General features: G+C 39.4%; 1 protein-coding gene across 10 annotated transcripts in view; it reads right to left on the reverse strand.

Annotated features, from left to right (window-relative positions):
* The window catches only part of mical2b (microtubule associated monooxygenase, calponin and LIM domain containing 2b), a 137,369-nt gene that overhangs the window by 44,753 nt on the left and 65,996 nt on the right, over positions 1–26,620 (reverse strand). For 5 of the 10 annotated variants that reach the window (XM_028585035.1, XM_028585036.1, XM_028585031.1 and 2 more), the window contains 10 exons: positions 26,490–26,606; positions 17,794–17,973; positions 16,890–17,180; positions 16,650–16,778; positions 14,911–15,426; positions 13,590–13,691; positions 13,332–13,424; positions 10,263–10,449; positions 9,902–9,975; positions 4,282–4,363 (listed from right to left, as the gene is read on the reverse strand). In XM_028585035.1, coding sequence (XP_028440836.1) covers positions 4,282–4,363; positions 9,902–9,975; positions 10,263–10,449; positions 13,332–13,424; positions 13,590–13,691; positions 14,911–15,426; positions 16,650–16,778; positions 16,890–17,180; positions 17,794–17,973; positions 26,490–26,606 — 1,771 coding nt within the window. Of the gene's footprint in view, positions 1–706; positions 977–4,281; positions 4,364–9,901; positions 9,976–10,262; positions 10,450–13,331; positions 13,425–13,589; positions 13,692–14,910; positions 15,427–16,649; positions 16,779–16,889; positions 17,181–17,793; positions 17,974–26,489; positions 26,607–26,620 lie in introns of those variants that run through there. The other 5 variants (XM_028585041.1, XM_028585037.1, XM_028585038.1 and 2 more) reach the window with 5 other exon arrangements.

Raw genomic sequence — 26,620 nt, forward strand, 5'->3', positions numbered from 1 at the left:
TAGATACCAAACCCAGAGTAAAGGATAGCGCAAAACCCATGAGGAAGCTGACAGAAGGAACTGACAAGTGATTCACTTCAATTCTGTTCAGGTTGACTGGAGTGTAGTTCAATAAGGTTCAATTTAACTTTGCTCAACATTATTTGAATATGGCTAAGCTTGTGCATATATGTATCCTAATGTTTCTTTTGTCTATTGTTACATTAAAATTAATAACAATAAAAATTAAAGCTGCAAGCAGCACTGAGTGGGCCCTGGCACTTCAATGCTCGGGCCCCAATAATAATAAACTTGGCGAATTCAATAGGGTCTTTGCCACCAACGTTGTCAGTGCTCGGGCCCTAATAAACAGACCAATTTCAATATGGCCTACGCTGACCTACACTGTCGGTGGTTAGGCCCTGATAACAAACTCCATGCCTCCTCTGCTGCAAACCTAAAGATTTAGTTTTTGATGATTTGTTACAAAGCACATGTTATTTGCTGAGTTAACAAAAGCTGTGATTGTGACCATGATTTAAGTGGGTGATGTTACGCCAACAGCACAGGTGGAAAAAGAAATTGCTTTTTGATGAAGTTGTTAATATTGTGGTTAAAAGATATGGAAATATACTGAAAATTGACCTATCGTGTTTAAGCTTCGGTTTCTTGGAATCATTCAATTAATTGACAACAAACCATGAAGCAAAGTTTTTATGAAATCAATTTTGATTTATTTTTTTCCAGCTTATAAATAATCATAAATTAAGCAATTTTACAGTAATTATCAATACAATGTAGGAGAAGAAAAAAACAACGCTTGCAGGCTGCTCTGAGACTTATTAGAAACACAACTACTAAACATACAGAATACAGCCAACGAAATGTATCTGTCAGTGTGTAAAAAGTTGCTATGGGGCGGCTGATCTCCTGAGCAAAGTCTAGGAGGTACAGGAGCGAGATCTGGAAAGGGGCTCGGAGGGGGGATGGCCTCCTTCTGAAAAAGAGGGAACCACAGACAGACCACATACAGGTGGACATATTTGTTACTTTGAAATGGCCTGACAAGAAGGGAGGTTGCTGCTGCTGATACAGAGAGAGGAAAATAAATCCAGGGGCATTGAGATGTGTTAGGGAGAAACACAAGTGTTAGTGAGGTTAGGTTGGATAATATGACCACATATTAACAGAACGACTAAGTGACAAACAAACCAACCAGAAGGTGCTATGTGTGCATCAATTAACCATCAACACAAGCTCCAACAACCTCTCCACTAAAGGTTTTGCGGTGTGCGGCCAGGTCTGACTTAGAAATCTGCTTACGATCGGTTTTATAACACTGAGGGCGCTGATCTTTCATGGCAAGATAAAACATTCAAACTTTGTCACAATAAAGGCTTTAAAAGTATATATACTTTCCTTATTGTCAGCAAATCCCATGAAAAGACCAACAAAAACAATCAATCAATCCTACTAACCTGTATTGTTATTAGTTAAAGCCTGATATAGTTTATTCCTCCGTGTCATACAGCTCCATTGTTGTCCAACAACACATATTGTATACTTGTGCAAACTTTGCATAAATGCTAGGACCAGGAAGGAAAACATTATTACAAATACAAGAGTCTACAGTCATGCTAGCAGCACTACGAGGCTGTATTGCTAACATCAGCATGCTAAAATGCTCACAAGGGCAATGCTAATGTCTTGAAGATGTTTACCAATTTCACCATCTTAGTCACAACCTTTAAAGGGCATATGGTCTTATTTTTGAGAAACACAAGCTAAAAGTATGAATGGCATTAGGTAGGGGTGAACTAGAAGTGATGCAATTTGTTTCTTTTAATTTAATCAACGTATAATATAATAATTTAGAATTCTATTTAATATATTACGATGTTACACATAACACCTTTATCGACTACTGCATGCCATACTGTGGAATCGTGCTGGTTTGTGATTGGTTAATCTGGGTTAGGTGAAAGGCTACAGGGGCAGCCAATGCAAAAGCAACACAAAAAGAGCTTCTGACCAAAGCCAGCGAATCATCACCTTCCCCTATGACAGAAATCAGTCAGAGGGTGCAGCATTAGAAACTTTAAACAGACTGAACAAAATGAAGTGAAGAAAACACTAAAAAAAATAATTTGAGGAAATAATTAGTGAGATATGGTAGGGGAAAAAAGGAAAATGGAAGATGGAAAGAAAACACAGAGTGCTTAGAATTACAAGAAAACACTGTTGGAAATAAACTTATCACAATAACATTGTGACACATTACATTGAAATATGAGTGCCCAAAAACAGGTCAGTGCTTCAACAGTGCAAAGAATTGACCCCTAATTCTGCACAATTAAAGCAAACGATAAATCCGCTTTAGGCATAGTTTACAATGTATCTACAAAATAAAAAATTACAAAATAAAACAAAATAAAAAATAAAATCTAAATCTTTTCACTCTGTCAGGAATATATAGTCTTTTGTGGTTTTTTTTAAAGCAAATATGTTCACTCCTGAGGAAAAAAAAGATTATAGGATTATAGATAAGGCTCATTGTTTTTGGCTTGTACTGATTTTCAAAGAGAAAAAAGCCACAGATCTAAACTGACTTTCAAATTGATTTTACAACACAATGCATCCAAAAGATGTTGACTTTTTATTAAAACGCACATTTTTTGGAAAATACAGGAAACTAAATAAGTCTTTCGGGTTAAACAAAGAAACAGAAATTTAGAAAAAGTTGTTGGTGATTTTGTGCAGAATTTCAAAGTGAGAAGAAATGGTTAAATGATTGAATGGTTAAACATTTACTTTTGTAATCTAGTATTCTATCATTTGATTTTCACCCAGATTTTTGTATTAGTGATGTCATTTTCAGTTTTTGATATATTCAAAATAAATTGCCATTTCCTGTCTTGTAAAATGAAAACCATAAACAATGAGCCCTAAATATATAAAGTGAAATCAGCAAATTATATTTAACAAAATACAAAGCTAAGAGAAATACTACCTACCACAAATAAAAGATAATTTTTATGACATTTGTTTCTGGAAATTATATAAAAAATTATAATACTGTTTTGGCGTTTCCATTGCACATCTCTGTGGTTATAGAGTTATGGTGTTTGCAGTCAATATGCAGAGTCAAAGTAACTTAAAAAACCACTGACATAATTCTGGTTCAATGAAGAAAAAAAACAACTCCAGATGGCTTTAAGGTTAGAGTCATGCCCAGGGCATGTTCCAGGTTACACTCAGAATAAATGGCCTTGGTGCATTATCAAAACAGATTATTTTAGATACTTCAACGCATGGTGGAAGTGCAGAATAGAAAGGGTTTAACATTTAGTGACAATCCAGACGAGATCACTGATTTAAATGACTGGAACAGATTTAATTTCATGTTATCGGTTATATCATCTAGTGACAGCTGTGTGATATGTCATTAATAGCACCTTTGGGTGAAGCTTACAGTCTAAGCAGCCTGGAACAAGCCCATGTGAGTCAGAGATGCATTCAGCAGGGCACAACACCATGAGACCCTGACAGTGACAACACATACTGGGGAATCTGAGCTCATTAACAACAGAGTCAGCACAAAGGGCTGCAGCCTTTTATACATGCATCACCCCTGAAGTCAGCTCAGCATGTACAATTTAATAACACAATAGAGTCAGAGTTTGCTTAAGATGGCTTTTTGTTGTGCTGTCCACTGTAAATGCAGGCAAAATTCACAACAAGCACTGAATATATATTCAATATATATAATACAAGCAGCAGAAGCTGCTTGTATTATATATATTGAATATAGTTTTAGACCACTTTACACAAAACTAAAATGACCATGGGAACTTGGAATGTATGAAACACAGATATGATTGGGTTTCAAAGTTATTACTGATTAATAATTATAATTCATATTAATATATTACTACTTAACATTTTGGGCAGTACAAGAGCACACATTTAAATCCATGGGTTCCTATCAGGTCAACTGGCCCAGACAAGCCCCTTGTTTCTCCCCTTTCTATGTGAGCTGGTGGCCGATGAGCTGCTGCTGGGCCAGCTGAGGCTCCTGGTAGATCTGTCCCAGCACCTCATGCATCATGCAGAGCAGAGGACAACCCAGGCTCAGCAGCTCATACAGGAACTCATAGTTATGCGAGTAGCTTCTGACATGGGACCCCACAGCTGTGAAATACTCACACACACTTCCCAACAGCTGTCGAGGCAACACACACACAGCCCGGCTAGCACGCTTCGGCCAGCTCAGGCCTTGCCTAAGCAAGGAAACCAGGGTACCTGGGGGTTGGATCTGGAAGCTGCCGGTCGCTGAGTAGCTCCCACTGTCCAATGACGAGGGTGTGCCACGGCTTTGGTTTTCCTACACGAATCAAGACACACAGGAGGAAAATTATGAAATACAACATAGCCTTCTATTACATAGGAAAAAAGTAAAGGAAAAATATTGAAATCCTGCATCCTTATTTTTAGTCTTCTGAAACCTTTTTTTTATTTCCAGTTTTCATCAAATGGATGTCTGTGAATACGACACCTGTGCTGTGCTGATGATGGTGGTGATATGACATTTGTTTTTTTCTTTCTGGTGTCAACATGTTGTTCAAACGCTCTAAACAATAAAACACAAAACACATGTTCTATGTGGCATCTGTGTTGATCTTTCTAAATCAATAGGCACGACCATCCCCAGGGGGCGTTTACTTATACTGCTTTTATTTGGAGTTGGGAAAATGAGATCCCGATTTGTAAAATTCACAGACTGGGCCATTCAGATTATTGATTGCTGTTTAGTTCTGAAGCAATGGCACACTGCTAAGGACAGAACTTTCTGCTGGTCTTGAAAACTTCTATCTGAAGACTAAATTCTTCAATCAATTCATTGACCAGCACATTTTTTCTCTCAGAGGTAAGTAAAATGCTTGTCTAGTGATGTTAGACAAGTGGTGGTGGCTCAATGGAGGCTTGTGTGGCCTGATATAGACTGGTATTTTTTAGAGGTAAAAAAAGAAAGAAAAAGGTAAATTAAAGCTGCGAGCAGCGATGGACGGGCCCTTGCGCCTCTGCGCGCGTCGGGGTTACCGGCGAACGCCGCTCCTTGCGACCGTGCATTCGCGCGGCACTCAGACGCACAACAATGAGTTCAATGATACCTCACACAAAACTCTACGTCATACGGTTCATTAGCTGTGAAAGGGGGCGTGGCTAAAGCATAGGGGGCGAGCCAAACCATCACCGATGAAGAAGGAAGTCTCTGCTGAGTTCAATGACACCTCACACAAGTGTTTACATCAATCGGGCCATTAGTAATAAAAGGGAGCGTGGCTTAAACATAGGGGGCGGGCCAAACCATCACCAATGAAGAAGGAAGTTTCTGCTGAGTTCAATGATACCTCACACAAGGGTATACCTTAAACGGTTCAAATGTTAGGAAAGGGGGCGTGGCTTAACCATAGAGGGCGGGTCAAACCATCACCAATGAAGAATGAAGTCTCTGCTGAGTTCAATGACACCTCACACAAGACTCTACCTTAAACGGTTCAAATTTTATGAAAGGGGGCGTGGCCTGAGTAAGTGGGCGTGGTCATATTATAGGGGGCGGCTCAGTATCACATGTAGACCACACATTCTGAGTTTCATGCAAATCGGATGATGTTTGTCATATAAGGCAGATTTCCTGTTGCCAGCAGGGGGCGCTATGACCAAAAGTCAATTTTGGCCTGTAGGTGTCCTCAGGCCTGGACCCTTGTCAATCGGGAGAAATTTCGGGCAGATACGACAACGTACACTCAAGTTACAACAACTTCTTTGTTCATCGCTAAACACTCAAAATGGCTGCCACGCCCACACCGTCTGACGAAAAGTTTTTCTTTTAATAACTTTTCATTGTTAAGGTGTTGGGATGGTACAGACCAAGTTTGAAGTCCATCGGATGAAATCTCTTGGAGGAGTTTGTTAAAGTATAGCACCTTGACTTTTAGGCCTACTTCCTGTTGCCACTAGGGGGCGCTATGACGTTAAGTAAATATCGGCCTTTATTTGTCCTCAGGGTTGGACTCTTATGAATCCTGAAAAGTTTCGAGGTAATCGGACAACGTACGCTCGAGTTACACCCACTTCCTGTTTCGGCGGAGAAACGCACAAAATGGCCGCCACGCCCTATGACGAAAAGTTTCTCTTTTAACAACTTCTTCATCTTTTTGTCTTACGATGGCACAGACCGAGTTTGAAGTTGATCGGATGAAATCTCTAGGAGGAGTTCGTTAAAGTACGACATGTGGAAATGGCCAAAATCGCACTAATTTCGAACTTTGAAATCAAAATGGCGGACTTCCTGTTGGGTTTAGGGTATGGCTCTATTGAAGTTTTTTGTACATCTTGACATGTTACATATGTGTACCAAGTTTTGTAAGTCTACGTTAAACGCACTGCAGGGGCTCAATTTTCTTAACTTTCTAGGGGGCGCTAGCGAGCCATTTTTGTGCGCCTATTCCCGAAACCCTTAAAATAAGTACATTTTCACCAGACTTGATGCGGCCGCCAAATTTGGTGAGATTTTGAATATGTTAAGCCCCTCAAAAAGCCAATTCATTTGACGGGAAAATAATAGAAAGAAAGAAAGAAACAATAATTCCTTCAGTTTCAATAGGGCCTTCGCCGCTGTCGGCGCTCGGGCCCTAATAATAATTCCTTCAGTTTCAATAGGGAATTCGCCGCTGTCGGCGCTTGGGCCCTAATAATTCCTTCAGTTTCAATAGGGCCTTCGCCGCTGTCGGCGCTCGGGCCCTAATAATAGAAAGAAAGAAAGAAACAATAATTCCTTCAGTTTCAATAGGGCCTTTGCCGCTGTCTGCGCTCAGGCCCTAATAATAGAAAGAAAGAAAGAAACAATAATTCCTTCAGTTTCAATAGGGCCTTCGCCGCTGTCGGCGCTCGGGCCCTAAATATATTTAATAAGTGCATTTGAATATCATGTAATGAAAGAGTATAGTGATTTTACACAGATTAATACAGATGATGCTAAGAAACCTGAGGTAGTATGCAGGATTTGGGGTAGCAATATTGGGGAAGCAAAAGAAATTGGAATCAACAGATGAACATTCAATAATTTAGGGGTTTACACATTGGAGATGCCGGTAGTGTTGGTTGCGCTTAGATGGGTGGGAAAAACCTAGATCAGATAAGGTGTTGATGCGCTTAGACTCAACCTCAGCCCTAGCAAGTTTTAGGTCTTTCCATTCACGCAAACGTCAAGATATACTATAGGAAGTCCTTCAGTCACACAACAATTACAAATCAGGGATTTCAGGTCAAATTTCTAGAGGTTCAATGTAGGTAGGGTGCGATTTCCCCTTTCTGGTCTACATATCCCTGCCTCTGCTGAATTATTTGTATCCACGGTGGGGACAAAATGTTTCTCCCCCCCCCCCCCTCCTCAAAGTGATCATACTTTACCAAGAGCCTAGATCATATATTTATTATGTACCTAAAATATATGCATTTTAAACTAAGTAAAGCCCTGTAACGTGATTAGTCTATAGTGCCATATAAGGATAAAATCCGAGTGGCAGTTGCTGGTTGTATTTAGCCGCTGCCGGCTACCAGCGGCAGTTGTTTAGACGTCAACAGGTGACTGCAAGCAGAGTACAGGCACCAACAGGTGATAGTCCTTTCAGGGGCCATGGTAGTGGAGTTAAACTAGAAAAAGTGAGCGTCATGCTGTGCTGACCGTTAAGTTTAGGCACCTGAACAACAAATTAGTTTGTTTTCGCCGCATACAGTGAACTCTGCTCCCCGGTTTGAACACACTTTGTTTAATGTTGACACCACGTTGTTCTATTTCATTTTGAGATTATTTTCCATTGGATATTGAAGTGCATAAGTGTTTTGGCATGGCTGGCCAAGTGGCACTAAATCCATGGTATTGGAAGGGGATTTAATTCTTGCATGTTTTGTTTTGCATGATCAATGATCAACCCCCCGCTTCCTTTAGCTTGTTTAAAGGTCCCCTGGCATGAAAATTTCACTTTATGAGGTTTTTTTAACATTAGTATGCGTCCCCCAGCCTGCCTATGGTCCCCCAGTGGCTAGAAATGGCGACAGGTGTAAACCAAGCCCTGGGTATCCTGCTCTGCCTTTGAGAAAATAAAAGCTCAGATAGCCCAATCTAGAGTCTTGCTCCTTATGGAGGTCATAAGGAGCAAGGTTACTTCCCCTTTCTCTGCTTTGCCCGCCCAGAGAATTTAGCCCACCCATGAGAGAGAGACATCATGGCTTTCAAACAAAGTGGCAGTTGGTCAAGGCCAAATTTCAGGAACAGGAGTCTTCTTCTTCGCCCAGAAAAAGAAAAAGGATATTGAAAAGAGCAAGAGACCGGCTTTTTGAAGCGTGAAGGCTAATGTAGCTGTAATACGTACTTTGAACTGTGTGGCACGAGAGAGTTGATTGCGATATATGATCTCAACGATAGATGGGAGAAATTCCTACACATTGGACCTTTAACAATGCGGCCTCATTTTGTTCCCAATACTTGACATGTCACACATGTGTTACTACAGAGAATGGGAACAATAAATACCGGCTATGTTTTCTCTGCAAAGCCAGTTTATTAGCGTACATTGGTTAACCTCAAGCATTTCTTTTGTGGCTAACAATGCTCTAATAAATTACGATTACAGAGTGTGACTACCAGTGTGACTCATCTGTCGGCCTTTCGAATTTCCACAATTAATCTTGTGTTAGTGCAATGCTTCCAAGGTTGTTCAGCATTTGGGGTCCCTTTCTTCAGGTGTGCAGTCCAAACTCAGAAATCTTGGTGTTATATTTGATCATAATATGTATTTTGATCAACATATCAAATCACTGACCCGTACATGCATCTTTCAATTGAGAAACATTGCCAAACTTAGAGCTGTTGTTTCACAATCTGAGCTTGAGATGATCATTCATGGTTTTATATCATCCCGGCTTGATTACTGCAACTCCATTTTCACCTGCCTCAGCAAGTCATCCCAGGACTGTCTACAACTGGTCTAGAACGCTGCTGCAAGGCTGTTGACCAGGTCCAGCAGGACGTCGCACATCACAATCATTTTATTCACGTTACATTGGCTTCCTATCAAGTTCAGGATCCAATTTAAAGTTCTTGTTCTGACAGATAAAGCCTTGCATGGTCAGGAACCTGTTTATACCTCTGACCTGCTCCATCCATACATTACTAACAGGTTCCTCAGGTCTTCTAACCAGGGGATGGGATTACTGGAGGTCCCACGGAGTCGTTTAAAAACTAAAGGGGAGCGTTCCTTTGAAGTGGTGGCTCCGACTCTGTGGAACGCCCTTCAGATTGTCATATGTTAGTGCCTCCATGTGGCTACTCATAAGCACTTTGCATTTTGACTGTTAACTCTTTAACAGTGAAAAGAAGATTACTTTTTTCCATGGATCAAAAACTACAGGCCATTTACAAATGACTAGGCACACAGGTGCCCTGAAATATACAGTATATACAAGTTACTAATAGCACCACCATGTGAACAGTTATACAGCGGTTTTTCATCCAATTTAGGTTACTTTGGGTAACGGAAGAAAAACATTTTTTTGGATACTGTGTCAAGCATAATGGCATCTACCTGTATAGGTCACTCCCATTTGCATCTCAACAAATATCATACATTTTTCAATTCAGCTCCTCCCGCAAGGCGCGCAATTGCCTAGTGACAAATCTGCACCTGAGTAGCAGCATTCCAGCTAATTGTGTAGCAGGTAAAGGATAGCAAGTGAGTAAAGGAGTAACGGCACGTTCTTTGAATGCAAAATGGTTAGTGGGTTGCAAACGCACTTTCACAAATCATTTTATGAAATTATAGTTTTGTTTGTTGCATATAACCACTGCAGTGTTCCTTACCATTCTCCTTCTGAACCTCCCCATGTGAGTGCTGGACTGGCGCTGGGCATAATGCATCTTGCAGTAGAACTTTGCTAAAAAGGAAGCGCACAAAAATTCCAAATCCACATAGATGCAGTACAATATAAATCACCTTAAAATGACACATTGACACAAAACAACATACATCATGTAAACCTCTGAAGAAAAAAAAACTAAAACAAAGGGCTAAAACAAGGCTAAGAAGGACAATATGTCAGGTGTCTAGGGTTTCATTGGAGAAAGTGATATACTTTATTAACAGAACAAAAATACCCCACTTATATATTTTTTACTTTCACTCCCAGGTGGGGTGAAACCATTCATAGTGAGTCAAACTTACCTTCCTGCGAGTCGAAGATGTGCCCTCCCAGACGGAGTGTGCTGTTACAGATGTCACAGCGGAAACACTCCCGGTGGAAGAAATAGCCTTCAGCGCTCAGTCTCTCCATCACATACACCCGCTTGTTGCAGAAGTGACAAATGTCACTGCCGCCGAGACCGGGAGGGAGGTCCTTACGAACCACACACTGAGAGGAAGAAGACCCAGAGAAGGTTAGAGATATGTTACATTCTGCCATTGAGATGTTTTTTTCTTTTTTTTTTTACACTTGTTAATTATTTCAGAGATGCCTGCAAAAAAAGTACACAAAACAAATTTGTCACATAGCAGCAGCAGCGGGTAGATAGTAAACGTAGATGTTAAAAGCAGTTGCACCTATCCTAGACATAAAGGCCATAAAATTAACCAGGCTAGCTAGCTCGCGCTTGGCTGGAAAGTTTGAGAAGAGCGACGAGGAAGATGTCAAATAGTGTAATTCCTGCCCTTAAGGAAACATTCCCAGTTAACATGTAATAACATAAAACTTGACACCAAGTGTGACATGAGCCTCATTAGAATCGCATTATTATCGCTGCATGGAATGATCCATAACTCCCACCAGTGAAAGGGACTAATAGATCAAATATCTGACCGACAGCTAACTGGCAGCAAGCACGTCAAATGGAACCTAATGTAACATCTGTACTCATAATAGTCCACAGACCTCACTGCCAAAACTGTTTATTGTACCAGAATATTAAAACAATGAATGATCTTTTTTTATTATAAAGTTTTTTGGGGGGCTTTTCCGCCTTTAATTTAACAGGACAGCTAGGTGAGAAAGTGGAGAGAGAGGAGGAAGACATGCAGGAAATCGTCACAGGTCGGATTTGAACCCTGGACCTCTGAGTCGAGGCATAAATCTCTCATTATATGCGCGCCTGCACTACCCACTTGGCCAACCCGGCCACAAACAATTAATGATCTTCGCCAGTCTAGGGCTTGCTCGAGGCCCAGCTCAGTCTTAAAGTAATAGTTCAATATTTTGGAAAATGGTTTCTTTTTTTTGCTTTCTTGCCGAGAGTTAGATAAGATCAATACCACCCTCATATATGCAAGTGGTATCAATCTTCTTATCCAACTCTCGGCAAGAAAGCCAAAATAAGATTGACTTGAAAGCAAATAAATGTATTTTCCAAAAAGTCCCAAGTCAACTTCAAAAGTCTGAATGTAGAATTAACAATTACCAAATTTCAAGGCAACTCTCAAGTGAAGTGTAGAAAATTACTTCATGCCAAGTCAGAAAATATAGAAACAATTTGAAATGTGAAATAAAGCTCAACATCTCAAACTAGAGCCTGAAAAGACAGATTATCTGTTGTCAAAGCTGGGAGCAGCATGGAAACAGGAACATTCTTTTCTTTTTAGATCGTCTTCCTTTGCTGATCTTTACATGCAATTTTCCAAAACTACATGTTACATAAATAGGGTTAGAAATAAACCAAATGGGAGAACATAAAGTGTCGTTATTTGCTGATGATTTATTAATTTAGGTTTCCGACCCCTCTAGATCAGTCCCCGCAATAACTTTCCTTTTAAATAAATTCGGACAATGTTAGTAAAAGTATGTTGTTCCCAATTAAGGTTCCATACGGACAACTTTTTGAAAGCTTGCCCTTTAAAGTTTCGACCCAGTTGAATTTGGAACTATTACAATTTTCCGTATTTTATGTCAAATCACTTTATAATGTCAGGTTTTCATGTTAAACGTGGCCAAAACTACATTAAATAACGAGGTAAACCGTGAGGTAAAACATTTTCAACTGTTCTGAACGCAATTTTTTCTACCCTCGGCTAAGTGTTCTGCAACTCCAAGCAGGCCTTCTCCGGCCTTCTATGATTGTTCATGTGCTCTAGGCAGGACCTAACGCAGTGTTTTTTTTTTGAGCTACTGTGGTGTTAACATTCTCCAATGTAGCTGCATGCTAACGGCAGTAAAAGATGTAATCTTGGCTGCCAATGTTTTTAAATTCTCCCCAATTCCATGTCACATTACTCCTGAAACATTTCAACTTATGTAGTATTTGGTTTAAAAGCCTTTATCTGCAATTTTTGACTGTAGAACGTTCTGCTATATACTATTACTAACCACAGTAGCTGCGTGCTAACGCCAGATAGCTGTAATCTTGCAATCTTGGCGGCCAATGTTGGTCATTTCACCCCAATTTCACGTTCATATTACTGCCGAAATATGTCCGGTTGTGTAGTATTTGGTTTAGAAGCCTTTATCTGTGATTTTTGACAGTAGAAAGTGCTGCTCCATTCCATTACAATCTAACGTTAGCCTACTGCTAAATATTTAAGTAGCTGCATTTTGGGTCACATTACTGCCAGAACATGTCCGGTTGTGTAGTATTTGGCTTAGAATCCTTTTTTGGTGATATTTCACAATACAAAGTCCTGCCATATACTCCGTTGTAGTCATTCTCAGGCTTCAGAGTGAAACAACACAGCAGAGAATCAAGAGACTCACGAACATGAGGTGGAGGTGCAAAATGCTTAATTCTTTTTTAAACTATTACTTATTTCCTTATTATTTTAATCATATTTTTCATTTATTACGGTTGGAGTCATGTCATCTGTGTGGATGGACCTTGAATATTGCAATAAATAATACGTTACTACGTTTTACATGTAACATCTACTCTGAGGAAACCACGGACATTTGCAAACTATATATCAGTAGTCAAACAAGTTCACTGGTAATTTATACTTTGTGTATACTGGAGTTGCGCTATGTGTAAAGCAATCATTTCTGAGTTGATTTGTCTACACATGTTCGTATGAGTATGCATGTTTAGTTATTGGGACTGCATTATGTCACTGTATTTGTTGAAAAAGTCAATAAACAAAGTTTAAAAAAAAAAAAAGAAATCAACAAAATGCATTTTAATCACACTTCATACTCATCCTAATGATGATGTTGCTATAACATGTAAACTGTATTACATTTCCATTTTTAAAACAACAACAAAAAAGACCATTAGCTCTGGGTTAGATTTGTCTCTGCAACATGCACATGCATCTTACCGGTGTGGCATTTGGCCTGTGGTCTGTCTCATACAGGACGGCCAATATCTGAGCTTTAGCATCTATGGCTGATGATACCTTTCCGACTGTACGCTAAGGGTAATGCCAGGAAAACACAGGGGCAGAAGTATGAAGGAGAAAAAAGAAAGAATTGGAAACCACAGACAGGAGTTAGAAAGAAAATGAAGAAGATGAAAATGCAGAAAAAGCATGATTTACTCTCAATTCATGCATTTAGACTGAGGTATCGACTAGTACCTCTTTAATGTAACTAGCAGCTCCTGTCGGACAACTCTCAGAGCGAACAATTGACTTTTGAGTGATTCCTTTAGGGTTCTCAAGAACGCAGCTCCCATTGCACTACATAAACACCAGAATGAAGATCAGTTGTACAGTGTTACACAGGACATGTATAAAAAAGCAGAGTGCCAACAATGTTCCTTGTGTTCTTCTACCTATGAATTTACGGTTTTTAATCTAACACAACCCTTTCCTAAGAAGGAAATCAGAAGTATGGGATTAATAATTATAAAATATTCTGGGCCTGGTTTCACAAAGACATAGATAGAATTATAGCTGTGAGTCTGTGCCGGACATTTTGATGCTAACGAGTAAAGTGACTCGGGCTTTAAAGCAAATTGAACAAACGGTGGAATTGCAACTCCCGGGCCGTCACGTGATGCCCTCTGGCATTTCGATGCCCATAGATTTACATGGCGAAAGATACGTCTGTAAATAAGTGGATGCAATTTTTTTGAGAGTCACAACCTCAGCAAAATGACTTGTTTCACTATAAGAATTTGATCTATTCTGTACAATAACATTGGGAAAGTCCGCACGAAAAGAACCGCACGATTAAATTGTTTAATCCCCATACAAGTTAGTGGAGTGATAAACTGGAAGTAGCCGGCTCAGCCGGTGGTGGTCGCCGGTGCGCCTGCTCTATGGGCTGTACTATGCGGAAGCGGTGCTATCATCCGGGTAATTTTTGGCTCCATGGGCCACTGATTAACTCTCATAGGAATGAAGGGGATCTGCCTTGAATGCTGTATCCATATCCATATTCTTATAACACATCCTTGCTTATATACTGTGTCATTCTCCGATACACACTAGATGACAACAGTTCTCTGGATGTAAACAAAAAGACCCCGACAGCAGACAGGGTAAGCGACAGCATCCTGTCTTAAAAGTTTTATTTATAATATTCAGTGAGTGTTTGGAGAAGATGTAGACTATAAGATCCTGCTCTGACTGCATACAAAAATAAAAACTTGTTTTAACTCTGATTTTATGCAGATGGTGGTGTGATCTTTATACTGCAACAGGTTTTTGTATCTTCTTGCTTACAGTTTTGTGATACTTCATAATATATTGAATAGTAACACCTGTATTACCACCTATGCTGTGGCTCTACATAGCTCTACGCTGTGGTGTTTTAAAATTGCATATTCTCATTTCCCCTTCAGAGGTCTCTGCACAGCTCTGAATCTGGAAAGCTCTGAGAGTAGGATGCTTTCAATGGAGATCTGCCAGTTATTAGTATTATTGCTATTGATATGCATAAGGAAACTTTTACCTTCATCTGATCACTTTCGGCTAATTTCTTATCATCAAATGTCTTCTGAGTTTTTTGGACGTTCTCCTGCTCACTTTCCAGATTATTCCGAGAATTCTTATGCATCCTTTCATAGCTTCCCTTGTGCAGTAAAGAAACTGAATAGGGAGCTAAACTGCTATGTCTATTTTCACAATTAGAATCACAGAGGGGGTAGGAGCTCTCCTGGCTCTCATCAGAGCAAGTCGAAAAGGGGGCAGCATATGTTTGGTTGTTGTATGTGGAGGAATCAACAACAAGAGAAGAAATTTGCTCGTTTTTTGTGAGTGGGTCGGTGTAAGATGAAGGAGTAGAGGAGTCTTTCTGTATCTTGTCCTTGTGTCCAGCAGTGTACAGGGGGACAGAGGAGAAACCAGCCTGGGCAGTGGGGTCAGGGACAGGGTGGACTACAGGGTAGACCGTAGATCTCTTTGAAACAGAGGCAGAAGGAGAAGGAGGAGGATGTGGGGACAAGGAAGGAAGGGAAGATAGTTCCACCTAAAGAAGAAGAGTCAAACAGAAATTTAAAGACTAGAGCAGAGCAGAAGGATGAGACTGGAGAGGAAATAACTTGATCACAGCTTAGTGAATTTCACACAGACAAGTCAGTGACATTGAAATCAGTTTGCTTTTGTTTTACAGAGGAACCTTATTACAAAGTAAATAAAAAAGAATGTCAAGTGTATGAATGCAGACAGGCTACAAAATTGACAGAAACACAAAGTCCCTGAAAACCTATTTTCTTATTCAGCTTCTTATCATGTCCACAGGAGTTTTACATTAACACACAATTTTTTATCAAAGTTAGAAAAGTTTTGTGCTCCTTTTACTGGTTTGAAATGCGCGGGGCTAAGTTGGAAAAAAGTGATGTCATGAATGTCTTTGCACCAATCAAGAAGTAGCAATATTTAAAACAAAATGTGATGAATGTTGTAGGGTTAATTGCTCATGCTGCCACTGGCACTCAAATGTGATTCAACCACACACACATACAATCCTGATGAAGCAGATCATTGTTATCTTGAAGTAGGTGAGTGTTAAAATCTTAGTAATTAATACCTGAGGAAAGAGTTTTTTCCAACATTTAACTGTTGCTTGTTCAGTAATGAATATATACTGTAACATTTTTTGGGGGCTTAAATGCACCACCAACAACACGCAAGTTCAACATTTATAGATTATTTGACAAACGCTAGAGTTCTGTAAAAAGCTATAGGTAGATTCTATAATATGGAAGCAAATAATTGCCATAATGATTTGAATCTAGCAGTAACTGAATACTAATTTTGAAATGAATTTGCTACCGAGTATGTGGTGTTGAAATTTGAATACCACTGAATTTATTTGGTCTGAATTCCCCTCTTTGAATTTTTTGGGTCAATTTCAGGTACTAAGTACCAGTATTAAAAACATATTAAAATGTTTAAATTCAATAAGCTATCAATTAGATAAGATCATAAAACTTTCAGACAATACAAATCTGTTAATTTTTGGATGAAAACTATTACAATCAATCTGAAGGTCATAGTCCCAACAAAGAAAGCGCTTTAACTGTACATGAACATAGAGCCAATTGTAAATGAAACACTGTGCTGCACTTTTTACACATCAAACCATCATGCATTGTTTAACAAGTGCAAAAAGCACTCTGTTATTATGAACATGCAGTAGTCTAAACTATGTCAATAGTCAAGCATGAAAATGTTGGTGCAATACATAACCTTTGATTCAGAAAGAGAAGCAGGAGGTTTGTTGGACCCAGAAATCATGGAGGAGAGGAGAACCGCTCTCTCTTTTATACTCCTCCCATAATATTCTTTAGTAGACAGTCTCTGGGCTTTACTAGACAGCTAGACAGCAGGTGGTGGTGAAAATCAGATGAGAGCAAAAAATTATATGTAAGAAAATTGTTCGTAAAAGTTGTGATAAGGAATATTGTACAGCACTGGCTTGAAATTCACCTTCTGCATTGACTCCTCTGACCTCTCAGAGGAATAGTCAATATCCGAAGCAGACTGAGTAGAAGCAGATAAATGACTGGTTGTCACATCTGGAGAGGTGCATTCTGTGTAGTAATGTTCAGTACCATTAGGGCTCAGTGAGTGGGGAGGACTTAATTGACCCATAGACTGCAAGGGTGGAGGAGAGCGACTGTAGCCACTCTGAGGGTGAGAAGATGTGGGTGAATAGAGGAAAGTGGTTTGCTGAGCCACAGCACTAGGATTCTCCAGTAGGCGGAGGTAGATGGACGGCTGAAAACAGGAAAAAGAGACGAGGAGCAAGAGGAAACAAGATGGGTGTGGGTTTATAGTAGGTAAACAAATATTATGCAAGTATGAGGTACTTATCTGTAATGCTTAAATGAAACTCACAGCTTTAAAAATGTGGTAGAAAAGGTTTCAAGCTTGATAGTGTCGCTTTGCCAGACCCTCCTCCACAACTCTGCGGAGGAGGGTCGGGCTAGTCCACACAGCATTTCCCAAGATGGGAGAAAAACGTGCTCTGGTTTATTGGCATATCGTTAAACAAATCAAAATCGTCTTGGGCGGCACTACAGATAGTCTAGCTAGTTGTCTGGATTTACCCTGCAGAGATCTAAGGAGCAGTTAACCATAGTCCTCATAAATCAATCAAAGTTTAGAATTCCAACACAAGGAAGGAAGAGAAAACAGAAAACTGGTCCAAAAGAAGGACATACAATGTTTTTTCTGGCGGCAACGGGGCAATCCCGGAAGTGGAAGGTCGAGGATAGAGACTACAAGCTTGATAAATGAGAGGGGCACAAATGGCTGTTAATCAGTAACATAACCCATCCAACCACATTCACAAGAGAAAGAGCTGAGAACTTTTCAGAGTGAGGCATACCTGCCACTTGGGACAAGGAGAAGGTTGAGGAGGTGGAGGGGGGACATTCTTGGGCTTTGCAAAACGTGGGTTTTCCCTCTTCTCCTGGTCCTCATCCTCCTCCTCCTTTAAGAGAGGATGTGGGGTGGTGGAAGGAGACAGAGGAGGGGAAAAGTAGGGATTGGATGTTTCCTCATCAGACTGATGTAAGGTTGAGAGGAAAGGAAAAAGGACAGCAAAGGAAAGGAAATTTAAGGAAAGGAAAAAGTCTTGGGAGATTGGAAATATATAGTACATGATTTGGCAATAAAATACAGGTATTTAAAGCGCCCATATTATGCTCATTTTCAGGTTCATAACTGTATTTTAAGGTTGTACCAGAATAGGTTTACATGGTTTAATTTTCAAAAAACACCATATTTTTATTGTACTGCACAGCTCTCTCTCACTGCTGCAGATCCTCTTTTCACCTGGTTTCTGTTTTAGCTACAGAGTGAGACCTGTTTTCTTCTTCTTCTTCTGTACTATCTTTGAATGCACTCGCACATGCGCAGTAGCTCAGATGTAGATCATGTCAGCTAGCTAACTCTAGAGACAGTAAAAGAAAGCCTGTTTCTCCAACTTTGGTCAGTTACAAGGCAGGATTAGCTGGGAGACTTCTAAATGAAGGCGCACATGTAAGTAGTTCTTTTGTAGATTATGGTGAACTTGTGTGTGTTGTAGCAGTGCTTTGCTATTGAGAACGAGGTAGCATGCTAACGCTAACGCTACGAACTAACGGTTGTGGTTAGCCAGCTCGTTTCGGATTGTGACGTCACAATTTGGGCCGATTTTGAACAGCTCACCCGGAGACTGAAGGAAGGACACATTCAGAAACCGTATCTCACTCAAAACAGCATGGATGGATTTTTTTCAAAGTGTGTATGTGTGTGGAAGCACCAGAGACACAAAATAACACCCCACATCCCAGAAAAATTGTTTTTTTCATAATATGGGCACTTTAAGGAAGTTGGGAACAGAATAGTAGTCAATCAATTTGCAGTGATTTGGATGTAAACATTACATTATGGTGAAGGTGCTGCACTAACCTCAACATACGAAGCCCATTTTAAAAGGGACAATTCACCACAAAATTAAAAATACACTTTTTTCCTCTAACCTGTAGTGCTATTTATCAATGACACACCAAACAATCAATTGATTGTTTTGGTGCGAGTTGCTTAGTGTGGGAGATCTTGGCCGTAGAGATGTCTGCCTTCTCTCGAATATAAATGAAACTAGGTGGCATTTGGCTTGGGGTGTTAAAGGCGCCACAACAATACATTTGAAAAACTCAACAGCAATGCCTCTTTCCAGAAATCATGACCCGGTTACTCAAGATAATCTACAGACCTAGTTGTGAGCAGTTCCATATAGGAACTATTCTACCGGCAACACCCACCAACCATATCACCACGCAGAAGAAAAAACTTGTCCTCCTCAGCTGATCTGTAACTGGTGTTGTCACTGTAGCTAACTGACACTGCTAGCTCACCTGAGCTAGCTAAGTCTACATTTCAGCCGAGGAGGAGGCCATCCAATGTTTCCATCTCGCTCTGTCACAAACATAAGCCTCTTGTCCGTGAGTATGCTCAAAAATCTTTTTTGTGACAAATATGCCGATTGTAAATAGTAAAATAAAGTTAGTGTTTGGAAACATAGCAAAAGGTGATAGTAGCATGATTGTGGTGGAGTTTCCAGGAAAAACATGTTGTGTGATGAGTCAAGCATAACACAAACTTGACAGAGATATACGTATGCCTCCTTGAAATACACAGACCCTTACAGTTTGGGATGGCACTGTGGTTAAATTGTACTGCTTAATCCTAATTCACTTGAATCAAGACTGCATTAAATGCTTCTGTTTTGATTAAATGAAGAATGTCACAGGATGGCTTGAGAAACCTGACTCGAATAAAATACCAATATAATAATATTCTATCTCAGAAGGTTGATTTTAATTTAATCAGGGCAAGACAACATTATTTTGAATCAAGAGACAAAGCAGGAAAATTATTCGCTAGATACATAAAACAGAGGGAATCAGCTTCCACTATTTCTGCAGTTAGATCCAATTCTGGAGTTGTTTTTAAAGCAACTGTAGATATTAACAAGATTTTTAAAGAATTTTACACTGATCTCTATAGGTCATTATCTACCTCTACTGATGAAGAAATGTGTTCCTTCGTAGAGTCACTACAGAAGAGCAAAGAGAACTCCTTCCTGCAGATTTGATTATAGAGGAAATTAATGGCCCAATGGCTTCACAGCAGAATTTTTTAAGAGTTTTGCAACTGAACTGGCTCCACTTCTATTAGAGGTATATATAGAGGCACTGGAGAAGGGCACATTGACACCAACATTTAGGCAGGCTTTGATAACTTTGTTTCTAAAAAAGGCAAAGACCCAGGAGACTGTAAGAATTACTGTCCAATTTCCCTAATGCAGTTAGATGATTAGATTAGATTATTTAAAAAATGTTGGCAAATAGATTAAATAAGGTTATTACTTCTCTAATTCATTCTGATCAGGTGGGGTTTATTTGCGGACGTAGCTTGTCAGATAATATCAGGCGTCTCATTAATATTGCATGGTCTGTAGCTGATAAACAATCTCCAATAGCTGATATTTCCCTCGATGCTGAAAAGGCGTTTCATATGTTTGAATGGGGCTATATGCTATATGTGTAAATGTACGGGTATGGCAGCATTTTTATGAAGAGGATTAAGGTGCTGTATAAGCACCCAAAGGCTGCTGTGCAAACTAAAGGGTTAATTCCTGAATATTTTGCTCTTGGAAGGGGAACAATACAGGGCTCACCTCGGTCTCCTTTGTTGTTTTTTTTCAACTTCCCAGGAGTTATGGTAGGAGGGGTAGTGCACAAGCTTTATGCAAATCACACATTATTTTTTTGTGTCTGAACCTAGCAGATCAATACCCTGTTTACTCGGGATCATTAATTCTTTCTTGAAGTTTTCAGGTTATAGGGTAAATTGGTCCAAGTCAGAAGCTTTAACTTTAACAGATCAGTGCCCCGTAACAGCCTTCCAATCAGGTGCATTTCAGTGGCCAAAGCAAGGTATCGTTTATCTGGGTATCCTATTCCCTCCCCAGTTGAAAGACCTAGTTAAAGTTAATTTGGATCCATTATTGAATATCATCTTGAAAAGTTGTATGTTTTGTATGTTGTAAAAATCGCTAATCACAAAAAATGCTTCTGTTTAAGTCAAAGTCTCCCGAACCTTCTTCGCGTATCCAGAGTTGAGTTGCTCCCACATTTTTCCATAACAACTATTTTTGTTGTTATTGCTTTTATTGGCTTCTCAAATAAGCTCATCATAACGACACACACATGCAATGCAGTGTGCTTTCAGTGCGGTTTTAAAATGACATCTACTCTATATTGAGTATGTAAGCAAAAAATAGCCATACAAATTTGAATCTTATAAGCAATGTAATATTTAATTGTGATATTTAAACACTACTGAATATTCAATGTTGAAATTTAAATGCCACTGAATTTATAGCATTGAAATATTTTCCATCTCTCTGAATGTATAGTGGTCTTAAATCCCCTTTTTGAAATGTCCTATTTATTGATAAAAAAAAAAGAAAAGAAAAACTATCACTTCACATAAACTCAAAAAATTCAAGTCAAACTAGGATAAGCAGCTAAGCCTGAATAGAATTGATCAAACCTCTGTCCTATCTATTAGTCATACTTTATGATGCAAGCCCTTAATCCTCTTAAAATACAAAATAGTTTTAGTAGCCTGTATATTCAAACTAACTAAATAAAAAAAATACTCAAACATCATACATTTGAATAGATAAAGTGGTTTTAAATGTCAACATTAGGTATTTAGTTATGCAGATTATAAGATTCAAATGATTACGCTTTTCTTTGCTTTCATACTAAACCAGTTAGTCAGCTGCAATTCCATGTAAATAAAATTCAAAATCCAAGTCAACGCTCTGGTGGGTCTGAAAATTAAATTGATGGTATAAAAAAGGTCTGTTCTGGTATGAATATAAATCATGAATTTAACACAGACAAGTGAGTGACATTGAAATCAGTTTTCTTTTGTTCCCAAGAGGAACTTTTCTACAAAGTAAATAAAAAAAGAAAAAAAAGAATGTCAAGTGTGTTAAAGCAGACAGACTACAACAGTGACAGAAAGGATTGACTGGTTTTCAGACTGTCTGCAAGAGGTTTGATTCTGGAGTTGATCCGACGGCTAACTGAGCGAGTGGTGAGGCAGAAAATGGGTCAGGAAGGACTGAAAGTGCTGGTAAAGTTCAAAGAGGGTCATGATATTAAGTCAGTGGGGCCTGTGGCTCTCACTAAGTTTTTGCGCAAGAAGGTGGGTGAGATAGTCAGAGCTAGAGTGCAGTTTGATGGTGATTTGATGATAGTGTGTAAAGACGAGGGCCAGCAATTGAAAGCCTTAAAGCTGAAGAATGTTTGCAAAAAAGAAGTTCTTGAGGTGAAGGAAAAAATGGCAGCAGGATAGGTGTGTAGGGGAGTTATCTATGGTATTCCTATAAAAAAAAGGGAAAGCTGAAGGATAGCATTGAGGGAGGACGTGCGACAAGCCTGAAGAGGCTCAAAATGTGGAGGTCTGGAGAGAAGGTTGATAGTCTTTCAGTATTAGTGGAGATTCAAGGGGAAGAGCTGCCTAAATATGTCACTGTCGGATATATGAACTTCAATGTAAGGATGTATGTGCCCCCTCCGTTGAGGTGTTTTAAATGCCAGAAATATGGTCACATAGCTGCTTATTGCAAAGGCACTCAAACATGTGGACGCTGTGGAGGAGAGCATGTCTATGGTACATGTGGAACTGGGGTGCAAGAGAAGTGTGTTAATTGTGGGGGAGCGCATAGTGTTGGGTACAGGGAGTGTGAAACCAGAAAGAGAGCAGTTGAAATCCAGCATATCAGGGCTGAAGGAAGGTTGTCTTATGCTGAGGCAGCTAAGAGATTTCAAGCTGAGCCAAATCTAGTGAGACAGACAGCAAGAGCTGCTAAAACCTCAGTTGTTGATGAGGAATTCCTGATTGTTAAGAAGAAAGAGTTTCTGTGCTTTATTGCGGAAGTTATAAATTGTACGTCGCAAGCAAGACACAGGTCTGAGAAGACAGCTATTGTGGTTAAAAGTGCCAATAGGTATCTGGGTATCAAAGACATTACGTGGGAGAGCATTTATGAAGAACTCCAGAACAGAGATAAATCTGAGAAACCAACATCCCTATCACAGCCTGTCTCACAGTTGCCTACGTTGATTTTACATGCTAAGACTTAAAAGGAAGAAAAGGAAGGGAAGGAGGGAAAAGAAAAGAAAAAGGAAAAGGAAGGAAAAAGAAAAAAAAAAAAGAAGTGGAATGCTAGAAGCTTGGTGGCAAATGGGCAAGAGCTCAAGAGGTTTATCTCCGAACTAGAGATTAAACCTGAGATTATTTGCATTGTTGAGACATGGCTGAAACCTCATCTAAATTTTGTTTTAAATGGGTATGTGTGTGAAAGAAGTGATAGGATCGATAGTAGTGGGGGTGGTTGTGCTACTTTTATTAAGGTGGGGGTTCCCTACAGAGTTTTAGGTAAGGGTGAAGGCTTAGAGTATTTAGTTACTGAGGTTTGGTGTGACAATGGTAGTTTAAATATTGTAAATTTTTATAATCCCTGTAATAGACTTGATATTGATGCACTGGGGCTGGTTGAAGGGCAAGAAAGTGGCAAAGTAATATGGTTAGGAGATTTTAACGCACATAGTTCTCTGTGGGGAGGGGATAGAACGGATCATAATGGTTTGGTTTTAGAAGAACTTATGGATAGGAAAGGGTTGGTTTGTTTAAATGATGGGTCACCTACTCGTATTGGGGTGAGCGTACAGTCTGTATTGGATCTGACTTTAGTTTCTCAGTCCCTTGCAGATCAAATAATATGGGAAGTTTATAGTGAGACAACGATTGGAAGCGACCATTATCCGATTTTATGTAGGATGGGTAATAGGAGCTGCAATGTAAATCAGAGTTTCTCTGAAAGATGGAATTTTAATAAAGCTGATTGGATAATGTTTACAGTTTTAAGTGATAGGAATATGGGTCAGGTTGAGGTGATAGATGATGTAGATGAATTTGCAGAAAATATTAGTGTAGTTCTGGTGGAAGCTGCCAGAGCTTCTATTGCCGAGTCGAGGCCGGGAAGTACGAGGCGGAAATTGGTACCATGGTGGACAAGTGACTGCACGCAAGCAATAAGCAGTAGAAATAAAGTATTTAAAGAGTTTAAAAATAGTTTAAGCTTTCAAAAGTATATGGAATATAAAAGAGAGCAGGCTAAGGTGAGGAAAGTAATTAGGAAAGTAAAAGAGAATTACTGGATAAAGTATTGTAATACTATAGGACGACAAACCTCCGTAAATGATGTGTGGAGAGTTGTTAAAAAAATGAGTGGGGTGCGGAAATCTTGGAGTTATCCAGTCCTTAAGAATGGTGAGACTATGACAGTGGAGGATGGAGATAAAGCAGCATTAATGGTCAAAGATATAGCTAATGTTCATAGTAGTTTTAACTTAACTGAAGATGAAAGACATAAAAGAGAGGCAACAAAAAGACAGTACCAATATCTTTTAGAATATGTAGAGGATTGAGATGATAGTTTGAATGCGAGTTTTTCACTAGGTGAACTAAAGAAGGCTGTGAGCAAGGTGAAGGTAACAGCTACGGGAAAAGTTCGAATAAGTTATGCAATGTTGAAGCATCTCGGTAACGAAGCTCTTCATACTATATTGGAGTTATTCAATAAGGTATGGGAACAAGGAAAAATTCCAAAGAGCTGGAAGATGGCTGTTATTATTCCAATTAGAAAGCCAGGGAAAGACCCTACTGTGGCTTCTAGCTATAGATCAATTGCTTTGTCATCCCACCTAGGTAAGATAATGGAGAGAATGATTGTGGAGAGACTGACTTTTTTTGTTGAGTCTCGAAATCTGATAACGTCGTTCCAAAGCGGCTTCAGGAAAGGAAGGTCAATTATGGATCCAGTTATTAAATTGGAGAGTGATATAAGAAAGGCCCAAGTGTGTAAAGAAGTAGTAGCTGCTATATTTTTTGATATGGAAAAAGCGTATGATATGCTTTGGAAGGATGGTGTGTTAATTAAAATCCGAAGGCTTGGAATAAACGGGAAAATGTATTGCTGGATTAAGGATTTTTTAAGCAATAGGCAAATTCAGGTGAGGATAAATAGTAGCTTCTCTGATTGTGTTTTTGTGGAAAATGGTGTACCCCAAGGAAGTGTTATCTCACCAATTTTGTTCTCTATTATGATAAATGATATATATGATACACTTGATTATGGTATAGGTAAATCATTGTTTGCAGATGATGGCGCTCTCTGGAAAAGGGGTAAAAATGTTCAATTCATTGTTAAAAAATTGCAAAATGCTATCGACTGTGTAGAAGAATGGGCTGGGAAATGGGGATTCAGGTTCGCTGTTGAGAAAACCAAAAATTGAAGAAAAGTTTACGTTGCAATTGTATGGTAGAGATTTAGAAAGAGTAAAATGTGTGAGATTTTTAGGTATGCTTTTTGATTCTAAGCTTACCTGGCATAATCATGTTGAAAAGGTAGTTAACAAGTGTAAAAAAGTCATTAATATAATTAGGTGCTTGTGCAATAAGGAGTGGGGAGCAGATATGACTTCAATGAAAAGATTATATGTGGGATTAATTAGATCTATTGTTGATTTTGGGTGCGTGGCTTATGGGTCTGCTGCAAAGTCTGAATTAAAGAAGCTTGATGTTATTCAGGGTTCAGCCCTCCGGATATGTTCACGAGCAATGAGAACCTCCCCTATATCAGCGCTTCAGGTTGAAGTAGGGGAAATGCCATTTGAGTTGAGACGACTGCAAATGTCACTGTCATATTTTGTTCATCTAAAAAGGACATATGGAAGACCATCCAACTAAAAGTGTCCTCATTTCAACATGGAAGCAGGCAAAAAGTAAGAGAGAGACGTTTAGTTCAAGTATACATGAAAAGGTAAAGCAAGCGGCTGTAGAACATTTCGAATTTGGTCCATCTGTAGTCTATCCACCGCACCCGCCGTGGCTGCTACCGGTTCCAGATGCTGATATAACTTTGCATGAAAAGATAAAAAATTATAAGGGGGATAGTGGACAAATGGCTATGAGGTATGTGGATAACTATTATGGGTATGTGCAAATTTGTACTGATGGGTCAAAGCAACCAGATACAGGGAAAGTCAGCTTCTTATCATGTCCACAGGTGATACCAGAGTTTGATATTAAGTTTTCTGGGTTATTTCTCTATTTTATTTGTTTTTTGTTTTTGTTTTTTTGTAGCTTGCAGGCTACAGTATTTTCAAGGATGTAAGCCATAGTGATGATCATGCACAATTTATCTGGAGGGTGGCGGTAGTGCGCTAAGTTAGTCCGCATCCGCCGTTAAACAAGCAACTGAAGAAGAAGAAGTGACAGAAACAATTAAAGGCCCTGAAAACCTATTTTCTCAATCAGCTTCTTATCATGTCCACAGGAGTTTCTATCAAAGTTATCATGGTTATTTCAAATATTTATCTTTGCTGTTTTGGGGCCAAGTTGAAGAAAAAACCAAATCTGATATGTCTTTGTCTATGTCACTTTGCTACATACCTTTGCGGTCGAGGAATTCTCCTCAAACTTGGCCAGCAGCTGAGTAGCCATGGAGCGGACTTTGTTCTCCCGCAGCTCCCCATCCTCACCAGCACGGGCTTCACTGTGACAAGACAACTGCCAGGGTCACA

This window comes from Perca flavescens, chromosome 8 (genome assembly GCF_004354835.1).
Source record: "Perca flavescens isolate YP-PL-M2 chromosome 8, PFLA_1.0, whole genome shotgun sequence".
NCBI lineage: Eukaryota > Metazoa > Chordata > Actinopteri > Perciformes > Percidae > Perca > Perca flavescens.